The 10,795-nt window shown below is 30.0% G+C and overlaps 3 protein-coding genes across 4 annotated transcripts in view; 1 reads left to right on the top strand and 2 right to left on the bottom strand.

Moving 5' to 3' along the window:
* Window positions 1–1,122: 1,122 nt before the first annotated feature.
* On the bottom strand, window positions 1,123–6,483 carry LOC134834754 (VPS35 endosomal protein sorting factor-like). Of its 2 annotated transcripts, XM_063849517.1 has the most exons (9): window positions 6,405–6,483; window positions 6,267–6,342; window positions 5,903–6,200; window positions 4,807–5,137; window positions 4,572–4,748; window positions 4,215–4,383; window positions 3,699–4,151; window positions 2,294–2,613; window positions 1,123–2,228 (listed from the first exon to the last, which is right to left on the bottom strand). In XM_063849517.1, exons 1-9 carry the CDS (start codon window positions 6,410–6,412, stop codon window positions 1,199–1,201), a joined length of 2,862 nt encoding a protein of 953 aa, XP_063705587.1. In that variant the 5' UTR covers window positions 6,413–6,483; the 3' UTR covers window positions 1,123–1,198. The 2 variants fall into 2 exon arrangements, with proteins under 2 accessions (XP_063705587.1, XP_063705586.1); XM_063849516.1 differs by having other exon boundaries at window positions 3,699–4,383.
* A 136-nt stretch (window positions 6,484–6,619) lies between these two features.
* On the top strand, window positions 6,620–8,505 carry LOC134834388 (26S proteasome regulatory subunit 6A-B). The gene is made up of 2 exons (XM_063849032.1): window positions 6,620–7,368; window positions 7,791–8,505. The coding sequence occupies exons 1-2, from the start codon at window positions 6,735–6,737 to the stop codon at window positions 8,444–8,446; spliced, it is 1,290 nt and encodes a 429-aa protein (XP_063705102.1). The 5' UTR covers window positions 6,620–6,734; the 3' UTR covers window positions 8,447–8,505.
* A 1,059-nt stretch (window positions 8,506–9,564) lies between these two features.
* Window positions 9,565–10,795, bottom strand: part of LOC134833677 (intermembrane lipid transfer protein VPS13B) — a 29,270-nt gene continuing 28,039 nt past the window's right edge. Inside the window, exon 11 of the mRNA XM_063848084.1 lies at window positions 9,565–10,730. Coding sequence (XP_063704154.1) covers window positions 9,668–10,730 — 1,063 coding nt within the window. The 3' untranslated portion in view covers window positions 9,565–9,667. The remainder of the gene's footprint in view (window positions 10,731–10,795) is intronic.

Genomic DNA, 10,795 nt, shown 5'->3' with positions numbered 1-10,795 from the left:
GTTCTTGAAACTTTTGAAATTCTTGAAATATTTTCTTGAAACATTTGAAATTTATGAAATTTCTTCTTCAAACTATTCAAAAAATAAAATGAAATTTTGAAATATTTACAGATTTAAAAAAAAAACCTTGAAAATCATCAAATTCATTTATAAATTTTTTCTTGATACTATAAATTTTTTTTTTTCAAAAATTTTTTTTTTAATTTCAAAATTTATCCTTAAAAGGTTTCTAATTTTTCCTTGAATTTTTTGAAATTTATGAAACTTTTTCTCGAAACTTTTAAAATTTTTGAAATTTTATCTTGAGACTCTTGAATATTTTTTTAATTTTAAAATGAGTGAAAATTGAAATTTATAAAAAAAAATAAAACAAATTCTTGAAATTTATTAAATTTAAGGAATCAAATCTTGAAACTATTGAAATTTATTTTTAAAATTTAAGAAATTTCATATTAAAAATTTTATCTGAAAAATTTTTAAATTGATAGAATTTTATTTTGAAATTTTTGAAATTTTTCTTGAAACTTTTAAAATTTATTAAATTAAATCTTGTAACTTTTGAAATTTTCTGAAACATTTGAGATTTCAACTTGAAACTTCTGAAAATTACGAAATTTTATATGAAAATATTTTAAACTTTTATTAAAATTCTTAAAAATAAAAAAATTGAAATAAATTCTTGAAATTTATTTTTAAATTTTTTCTTACAAATAAAATTTTCTTTTTAATAATTTGTTTAAATGTTTTGTAGTAAAATTTTAAATTTATTAAGTTCGAGTTTAAAACTTTAAAAATTTTATCTTGAAAATTTTGAATTTTTTGAAATTTTGATATTTTTGAAAATTTTTCTTGAAATTCTTGAAATTGAAACTTGAAACATATGAAATTTTTGAAACTTAATCTTGAAATTTTTCACAGTTCTGAAATTTTATCTTGAAACTTCTAAAAATAGTTAAATTGATGACATTTTTTATTAATATTTTTGAAATTTGTTCTAGAAACTTATGAAATTCTTGAAATCTTATGTTGAAACTTTTGAAATTTCTCTAAACCTTACCTTTTTCATTTAAAAAAACACTCCCAAAGCCTTCATTAAACGAAAACCTAAAAAAATGTAAAAAATTGGATTAACAAGAACTTTTATTCCATACAAAAAATTGTACGATCGAGAAGTGATGCAATTAATAAGAGGCAGTAACTATAACTTAGCCTTAATTCTATTGAATAACTCTGTAAGTTTCACTTTTCTCTGATTCCCATCCGCCAATTCAATCTCGTCCTCAACTCTCTTCAGATATTTCTCAAACTCACCCTGTTTGACATTCGCTCTTTGTTTCACTGCTAAATTCCATAAATTAACTGCAAGTTGAAATGCGCGATCATCCGCAATATCCGAATAAAGAACAATTTTCTCGAACAATTGCAATGCAAAATTCGCTTGAACCCTGAAATTTCCCGCATCGGCAAGAGCTTTTAAGGACAACAAAATTTGCGAAGTGACGTTCGTGCAAATTTTGTTAATTTCGTTGAGATATTTTTGGTCTTGCCCGTAAAGTTTGTCGTTCGAGATGACATTTGCGACATGGAATGGATACGTTTCTTGCGACATGATGCTCAGGGTGTCCAAAACAGCGAGATAAATTTCAATCAAAGCGGATATTTCGAAGCCATACGTTTGAACTTGTTCCGTTAGCAGTCGAAAAAGGTACAGAGCTCCCATTTCGGGGCTATCGGGGGCGATGATCAACATCGAGAGGAAATTTTTCAAGTAAGAAACGAGATATGGCTCGGTACTTTTGGGTTTTCCATCGAAATCGATGTGTTTCGGTAGTTCAGCGATACTTTTTAGTGCTGCTTCGAAACACGCATCTGCTTGTCCCAAACAGTTATTCAGTAAGGCAATTTGTCCTGTGAGCAAATACAAGTCTAACTGGTAACGAACATCCGTGATGCTCGGAATTGTCACAAAATTGTAGGCAATGCACGATTTTACAAAGTCTCCTGTTTTGCGGGAATGTTTGCCATTGACGATGCGATATGTCTCCATCGCCAAATTATCAACTAACTGCACCAAAGTGACATAAACGACATCGAGATTGGTAAAAGCCGCCCTTGCATCGTTATAAAAAGTCAGTTGTTGCTCGAAATCTGTCCCAAAATTCACGAGACGAATGAAAAAATTTACAGCTTCGCCAATTTGACGTTTTTCGTCGTCAACGGTTAAGGCACTAAAATTAAATTTTTGAAAAATTTTATTAAAAAAATTTTTTTTTAAAGAAAATCAAAAACTTACTTGACAGAATCGTTCAAAATTTTGCTAATGTGCATGATAACGTTGATGATAACAGGATCGCTCAAGTAACCGACGGATTCGCTGTATGTCTTGAACTGCGTTAGAATGTTACGGCACACGGCTTGCTTGTTGGATTCTTTTTGGAAGAGATCGATTACAGGCAAAAAGTTGTCAAGTGTGAGCAAGGCGTCGAATTGCGGGAAATTTGTGACGATTTTGTCGATGATGCTTTGGAGTTCGGTGTAATGGGCCTCGAAAGCGTTCTTTTGGGATGCTGCGCGACGTAAAATGTCTTCTAAAATGATGTTTACTTCGCCCAACTGGAATTAAAAAAAAAAATAAAAAATTGAAATTTTGAAGATTTTTAAAAATTTGAATAAAATTTTGAATTTTTAAACAAGTTTTTATTAAAAAACTTTTAACCCAATGCACATTTTGAATTATTTTAATTAATTTTCATTCAAAAATTTTTAACCTAATACACATTTTGAATAATTTTAACTAATTTTCATAAAACTCTTTTAACCCAATGCATATTTTGCAAAATTTTTAACTAATTTTCATTAAAAAAATTTTGACCCAATGCACATTTTGAATAATTTTAACTAATTTTCATTCAAAATTTTTTAACCCAATGCATATTTTGAAAAATTTTAACTAATTTTCATTAAAAAATTTTTAACCCAATGCATATTTTGAAAAATTTTAACTAATTTTCATTAAAAAAATTTTGACCCAATGCATATTTTGAAAAATTTTAACTAATTTTCATTAAAAATTTTTTAACCCAATGCACATTTTGAAAAGTTTTAACTAATATTCATTAAAAAATTTTTAACCCAATGCACATTTTGAAAAATTTTAACTAATATTCATTAAAAAATTTTTAACCCAATGCATATTTTGAATAATTATTTAACTAATTTTCATTAAAAATTTTTTAACCCAATGCATATTTTGAAAAATTTTAACTAATTTTCATTTTAAAAATTTTTAACCCAATGCTTATTTTGAATAATTATTTAACTAATTTTCATTTAAAATTTTTTAACCCAATGGATATTTTGAATAATTTTGTCTAATTTTCATTCAATATTTTTTAACCCAATGCATATTTTGAAAATTTTTTACTAATTTTCATCAAAAATTATTTGACCCAATGCATAATTTGAAAAAATTTAACTAATTTTCATTTAAAATTTTTGACCCTATGCAAATTTTGAATATTTTAACTAATTTTCATTAAAATTTTTTAACCCAATACATATTTTGAATAATTTTAATCCAATTAACACTTTTAAATATTGACCCAGTGCATATTTTAAAATGTCTAAACATGTAAAAACGCTTTAAAAATTAAAAATTTTCCAATTTCAAGCCTAAAAATTTAATTTTCTTAACTTACCATTAAATTTGCAGCAACATAAATAGCCCAAGCCTCCATACAATGCACATATTCGCCAATTTGCGTGAAAGTTTGAACTGTTTTCCACACAAACTCAAACACATCGTACAATTGGTTCGCTTCTGGCGGACAATCCACGAGGCACATTCCCAATCCACGCAACAATTCAGCTCTGCTGTATCCCTCCGTGTCACATTTACACAAAATATTCGCAAAATGCAACGCTCGCACCGACACAAATTTATGCGGAAACGCCTGCAGAATCGAATAAAACAACGGCGCACAATTTTTCTTCTCCTGACACCGCAAAACGAGTTCATCCATCGTAAAGTCATCCGCTCCCGCCGCAATTCCCGTGAGAATCCAATCGAAAGCCGGCGCATAAAGTGTCACGTAGGTCCCGACAGAGATGCGTTGACGCGCAATTTCCGCACGAATGCCGCCCGTGAACATCTGAAAATCAGGAGGAATCGCAAGTATAGGCGAGTTGCTGCTGTACTGATGGAGTTGACTTACGGTTAGGTACACGGACAAGATATCTTCGAAATTTTGTCGGAGATACGGCTTTGCCGACGTGATTTGCATGCCAACGCGACACAAGTAGCAACGAGCGTACGCACTAACGAGCGGATCGCCAATTCCGCGAGCAATTAACGTCAAACGGTTCAAAACGCCTTCAATGTCGCTGAAAAAAATAATTTTTTTTTGAAAATTATTTGACGTGAAACTCCAAAAAATTCAATTGAACCAATAAAAAATTAAATTTTCCGTGTGAAATTTCTCAAAAAAGTCTAAAAAAATAAAATTTTTAATTTTTTTGTGGAAAAAACTGAAAAAAATCAAGAAAAAATGGGATTTGAAAGCAATATTTACGCATTTCCCATGAACTTGTACGAACGAACGATGGCAGCTTCGACATAAAATCTCGGGAGCAGTTCCCGTATCGAGGCAACTTTATAAAACCAGTTGAAAGAAGTCTCCTTTGTGGCTTCTGGAATCATTTCGGGCGTGAAATCATCCGGTAATTTACTTGCTTTGGTACTTCCGGGTCTAAAAAAAATTTTTTTCTTAATTTTTCAGTAGAAATTTATGAAAAAAAATTACTTACCGCACATAAAGTGCCTTATTTTTGAGCCTGTCATACACGAGACTCCCAAAAAGATCCAAAATATCCGTAATTAAGACGAATTTGCTCGGATAGAATTGCATCGCTGACGTATCGGCGAGCAATTTGGCACATTGAATGGCAATTTTGAGGGCTTTGACACGTTGATCCGTATTCCAAGCGTCTCTTAGTTGATGATTTAACTGCTCAATTTTCATTATGTACTCGTGTTGGCTTAAATTATGCATTTGTCGAACGGGATCCTCGTCAAAGTCGTCTAATTGTTCCAAGCGATGCTTGACTTTTTCTGAAACTGTCGTTGTGCTCGATTTTACTGCAAAGAAAAAAATATTTTTTGATTGATAATTTAATTAAAAATAATTATTGATTAATTAAAATAAATAATTAAATTAATTTTTTACATTTTTTAAAATTAATTAAATTAATTTTAATTTTTTTATTAAAAAATTTAATTTATTAATTTAATTTAATTTTTTTATTAAAAAAATTAATTTAATTGCATTGTTTTAATTTAATTAATTTTTTTTTATTAAAAAATTTAATTTATTAATTTAATTTAATTTTTTAAAAATAAATTAATTAAATATTTTTTATAAAATAATTTAAAAATTTAATTAATTGCTTTAATTATTTTTAAAATTAAAAATTAATTATTTTGTGAATTAATTAATTATTTTTTTTTAAATTTAAAATTTTTTAATTAAAATTAATAATATTTTTTTAAATAAAAAAATAATTAAATAAATTGAAATTTGAAACTTTTAAATTAATTTTAATTTGAATCATATTTTTTTTAAATTAAATTTCAAAAGTTCTTGATTAAAAATTAATTAATTTTTATTTATAAATTTAAATATTTTTAAAAAATTTTTGAAAAATTTAAATATTTTTAAAAAATTTTTGAAAAATTTTTTATTTTAATTTATTTATTTTTAAAATTAATTTATTAAATATTTTTAATAAAAATAATTAATTAAAAAAAATTAAATTAATTTAAAATAATTAATTAATAAAAATTAATTTAATTTAATTATCCTAAATATTTTTTTAATAAATAAATTTTTATCAAATAACTCACTTATTTCGCCTCCCGTCAAAAAACTCGTCACTATTGATAACTTTTCCGATGTCGTATATTTATTTAAAATCGCGGGGCGTTTCGTTGCCCATACTTGAAACTTTGGATTTGGTCCCTGAGCCGTCACAGAAGCACTTTTTTCCTCGAAATTTTCGCTCAAAGGGCTCGTAATCTCATCCAAGCGAGCAAACTGACTTAACGGATCTGTTCCATCGAGCGCTAAATTCAATGAAGTCGCCGGAATTCGTTCAACACTGACTTTGCGAGACTTTAGAGGATCGTTAATTTGCGTTAAATGCTAAAAAATAAAAATTTTTATAGAAAATTCGGGAAAAAATTAAATCGATAACGTTATGAAACGTACCTTCAATGGATGATCCGGGCATTCGACGCCATGTAAAGTTGTTTTTTGGCTCGTATTTATACGAGAAATGCATTTCCTGTGGTTTTTGGAAGTTTTTTAATGAAATTTTTGTATTTTCAGATATTTTTCGACACTTACCAGTCCATTTTTAGTTGATTTTTGGGAGACTCGTCACTTTTTGACCCGCATCTCAGGAGGAAAAAAACAAAAATCAGCTGTTTTTAGTTGACAATTGTCCGTGAGACGAATGAAATTGATAAAATTGTCAAAATTTTAATGTTTGAATTAGCAAGACGCGCTTTATTTATCACTTTTATTCGTCTCAAATTGCGTTTTGCTAATTCAAACTTTAAATTGCAAATCATCTTCGTGTCTCCAAACAATTTAGCTGCATTTCTCACTGAAATACGTGATTTCAAGAAGTAAATCTATCAAAAATTCGTTCAAAAGTGATCAAATTCCGATAAAATGGCTGCGACAACATTAGAAGACAAATCCATTTGGGAAGACGAGCAAGAATCTCTCGGCGAGGAGGTCCTCCGGATGCCCACAGACGAAATTGTCTCCCGTACGCGTCTCATGGACAACGAAATTAAGATTATGAAGAGCGAAGTGATGCGAATCAATCACGAGTTGGCGGCGCAAAACGAAAAAATCAAGGATAACACGGAAAAAATCAAAGTAAACAAGACGTTGCCGTATTTGGTGTCGAATGTCATCGAGTTGCTCGACGTTGATCCGCAAGAGGAGGAAGATGACGGTGCAATTACGGTTTTGGACTCGCAAAGGCAGGGAAAATGCGCCGTTATCAAGACAAGTACGAGACAAACATACTTTTTGCCCGTTATTGGACTTGTTGATGCGGAAAAATTGAAGCCTGGCGATCTTGTCGGAGTGAACAAAGACTCGTATTTGATCTTGGAAACGTTGCCCGCGGAATACGATGCTCGTGTGAAGGCTATGGAGGTAGATGAACGCCCAACGGAACAATATTCCGACATTGGAGGCTTGGATAAACAGATTCAGGAACTAATTGAAGCGGTTGTTTTGCCCATGACACACAAAGAAAAGTTTAAAAATCTTGGAATTCATCCTCCAAAAGGTAAAATTTACAAAATTTCTTGAAAAAATTTGAAATTTTGTAACTTTTTCATACAATTTTCGAAAATTTCAAATATTTCAAGATAAATTTTCGAAAATGTGAAATATTTCAAGAAGATTTTTTTAAAATTTCAAATATTTCAAGAAGAATTTTTGAAAATTTAAAATATTTCAAGAAGAATTTTCGAAAGTTTCAAATATTTCAAGAAGAATTTTTGAAAGTTTCAAATATTTCAAGAAGAATTTTTGAAAATTTAAAATAATTCATGAAGAATTTTCGAAAATTTCAAGAAGAATTTTTTAAAATTTCAAATATTTCAAGAAAAAATTTTTAGGAAAAATTTTTGAAATTTTGAAATTTTTGAAAAATTTTCTTGAAATATTTGAATTTCAATTTCTCATCAAAAAAAAATCTCATTTTAGGTGTTCTTCTGTATGGTCCTCCCGGCACAGGAAAGACTCTCCTTGCTCGTGCATGCGCCGCTCAAACAAAATCTACTTTCCTCAAGCTCGCGGGTCCCCAACTCGTGCAAATGTTCATTGGCGACGGCGCAAAATTAGTTCGTGACGCCTTCGCATTGGCAAAGGAAAAAGCTCCCGCGATTATTTTCATCGACGAATTGGATGCGATTGGCACAAAACGTTTCGACAGCGAAAAAGCCGGCGATCGCGAAGTACAACGTACGATGTTGGAGTTGTTGAATCAACTCGATGGCTTTAGCTCGACTGCCGATATCAAAGTTATTGCGGCAACGAATCGTGTCGACATTTTGGATCCGGCGTTGTTGCGTTCCGGACGTTTAGATCGTAAAATTGAGTTTCCGCATCCGAATGAGGAGGCACGAGCTCGTATCATGCAAATTCACTCGCGTAAAATGAACGTTAGTCCCGAAGTGAACTTTGAGGAGTTGGCAAGATCCACAGATGACTTCAATGGGGCGCAATGTAAGGCGGTTTGCGTAGAGGCGGGTATGATTGCGTTGCGAAGATCCGCAGCGTGCGTTACGCATGAAGACTTTATGGATGCTATTATGGAAGTGCAGGCCAAGAAGAAGGCGAACCTCAATTATTATGCTTAATTTTTCATTTTTTGGATTTTTTTGAAAATGATAGAAATAAAAAAAAACTCGTATCTTATAACAAAAAAATTTTTTTTCCTTTAAATCTTCAATTTTTTTGTAATTATTGATCTTGAAAAGATAAAAAATCAAAAGATTCAGAAGTTTCAAGACAAAATTTTATAAGTTTCAAAAGTTTCAAGATAAAATTTCATGAATTTCAAAAGTTTCATAATAAAATTTCATGAATTTCAAAAGTTTCAAGATAAAATTTTAAGAAATTCAAAAGTTTTTAGATTAAATGTCATGAATTTCAAAAGTTTCAAGATAAAATTTAATGAATTTCAAGTTTCCTGATAATATTTCATGAATTTCAAAAATTTCAAGATAAAATTTCATGAATTTCAAAAATTTCAAGATAAAATTTCATGAATTTCAAAAGTTTCAAGATAAAATTTCATGAATTTCAAAAGTTTCAAGATAAAATTTAATGAATTTCAAGTTTCCTGATAATATTTCATGAATTTCAAAAATTTCAAGATAAAATTTCATGAATTTCAAAAATTTCAAGATAAAATTTCATGAATTTAAAAAGTTTGAAGATAAAATTTCAAGAATTTCAAATGTTTTAAGATAAAATTTTTATGAATTTCAAAAGTTTCAATAAAAAATTTCAAGAATTTCAAAAGTTTCAAGATAAAATTTCATGAATTTCAAAAGTTTCAAAATAAAATTTCATGAATTTCAAAAGTTTCAAGATAAAATTTCATGAATTTCAAAAGTTTCAAGATAAAATTTCATGAATTTCAAAAGTTTCAAGATAAAATTTCATGAATTTCAAAAGTTTCAAGATAAAATTTAATGAATTTCAAGTTTCCTGATAATATTTCATGAATTTCAAAAATTTCAAGATAAAATTTCATGAATTTCAAATTTTTTAAAATAAAATTTCATGAATTTCAAAAGTTTCAAGATAAAATTTCATGAATTTCAAAAGTTTCAAGATAAAATTTCATGAATTTCAAAAGTTTCAAGATAAAATTTCATGAGTTTCAAAAGTTTCAAGATAAAATTTCATGAATTTCAAAATTTTCAATAAAAAATTTTAGAAAAAAACGAAAATTTAAATTCAAAGCTTCTCTAAAAATTTATTTATTTAAAATTTATCACATCTTCAATTTTTCAATTTAAATTTTAATTTTAGACTAAAACCTCTAAAGGTAATTTTTCATCAATTTTTCGTCATTCGTAGGGCGAAAATTCATTTGAGCTCAGAACGAATCTCTTGAGCAATCCAACATAAGCCACGAAATGCCTCGCATGACTTTCATCCATGTAAAATCCGACGTTCAAAACGGCGTCATTTTCCTCCAAATCCAATTTTTCAACCTTTTCAACGACTTCTGCGACGTCATTTTCTTCCCTTTCCTCGTTTTGCCAAATTATCGGAATGTTACTCAAGCTTTGTGTTTGCTGCACATATTGAATAGTTCTTGGCGACACGTGATATTCGTCGTGAAATTCTGGTTCAGCAGTTTCTTGCTCTTTTGTGACAAGAACAAGCGTCGCGTCTTCTTTTTGCATCGCGACACGAATTTCGTTCAATTTGTACGTAAAAGTCTTCGAAAGTTGCGCATTATCAAAAACGACAATTTCGTTTTTAAGCAAGACAATTTGCACAGATTTGAATCCATTACGAGATCTCATGGTTGCGGAACACGAAAAAAGCGAAGATTCATCCAAAGCACGCCACAAAAAGGTCGAAGTCATCGCTTCGGATGATTTTTGGTGAATTTCTTGCAACGCTCGAGGCACCGGGAGATTATTAAAGCCCACAGATTGCAAAACGCCTTGTCCCGTTAACGCAACTAATTCCGCAGCGCCTGAAATTGGTTTCGCAACTGCGCCGACGAGACCTTTTCCAAAGCCCGTGACGACTTGAACGGGAGAATTTGCTTGCAGCGGATGATGTGCTAAGCCTCCGAGTGCTCCGAGAAGTGAAATTCCCAAACCAGTTAAGCCTTGCGTGAATCCAGCAGTTACTCCTTGAGGACGTGAACGACGAATGGCGTCGGTTCGTTGAACGTGCTCCGAATCGAGTGTTAAACGATCCAAATTTCGCGCTAAAGAAGCTGCTAATTTTGTGACGGAGTTGACGGTTCCTGCGGTAATGTTTCGCAAAAGAGACGTTGAGCCTTGTGTGATGCCAACGAGAAATCCCCATGGACCGTTGAAGAGGCCCTGAACAGGCATCGAGATAAAATCACGTAATCCGCTTGAGAAAGTTCGAACTAATCCAGAAGGACTGAAAAGAAAATAATATTATTAAAAAATATATTTAAAAAAATTATTTAAAAAAAAATTTAAAAA

Source organism: Culicoides brevitarsis, chromosome 3, assembly GCF_036172545.1.
Source record: "Culicoides brevitarsis isolate CSIRO-B50_1 chromosome 3, AGI_CSIRO_Cbre_v1, whole genome shotgun sequence".
NCBI classification, from domain to species: Eukaryota; Metazoa; Arthropoda; class Insecta; order Diptera; family Ceratopogonidae; genus Culicoides; species Culicoides brevitarsis.
This window is presented reverse-complemented; position numbering and strand designations above follow the sequence as displayed.

Bases quoted from the DNA above. Each gene is read 5' to 3' on its own strand.
- LOC134834754 (XM_063849516.1), bottom strand. The intron at 5,138-5,902 runs GTGAGTTATTTG...TTTTCTTTGCAG, and splicing joins TTTGACGGGAGGCGAAATAA to TAAAATCGAGCACAACGACA. The intron at 2,229-2,293 runs GTAAGTTTTTGA...ATTTAATTTTAG, and splicing joins ATTTTGAACGATTCTGTCAA to TGCCTTAACCGTTGACGACG.
- LOC134834388 (XM_063849032.1), top strand. From the start codon at position 6,735: ATGGCTGCGACAACATTAGAAGACAAATCCATTTGGGAAGACGAGCAA. The intron at 7,369-7,790 runs GTAAAATTTACA...ATCTCATTTTAG, and splicing joins TGGAATTCATCCTCCAAAAG to GTGTTCTTCTGTATGGTCCT.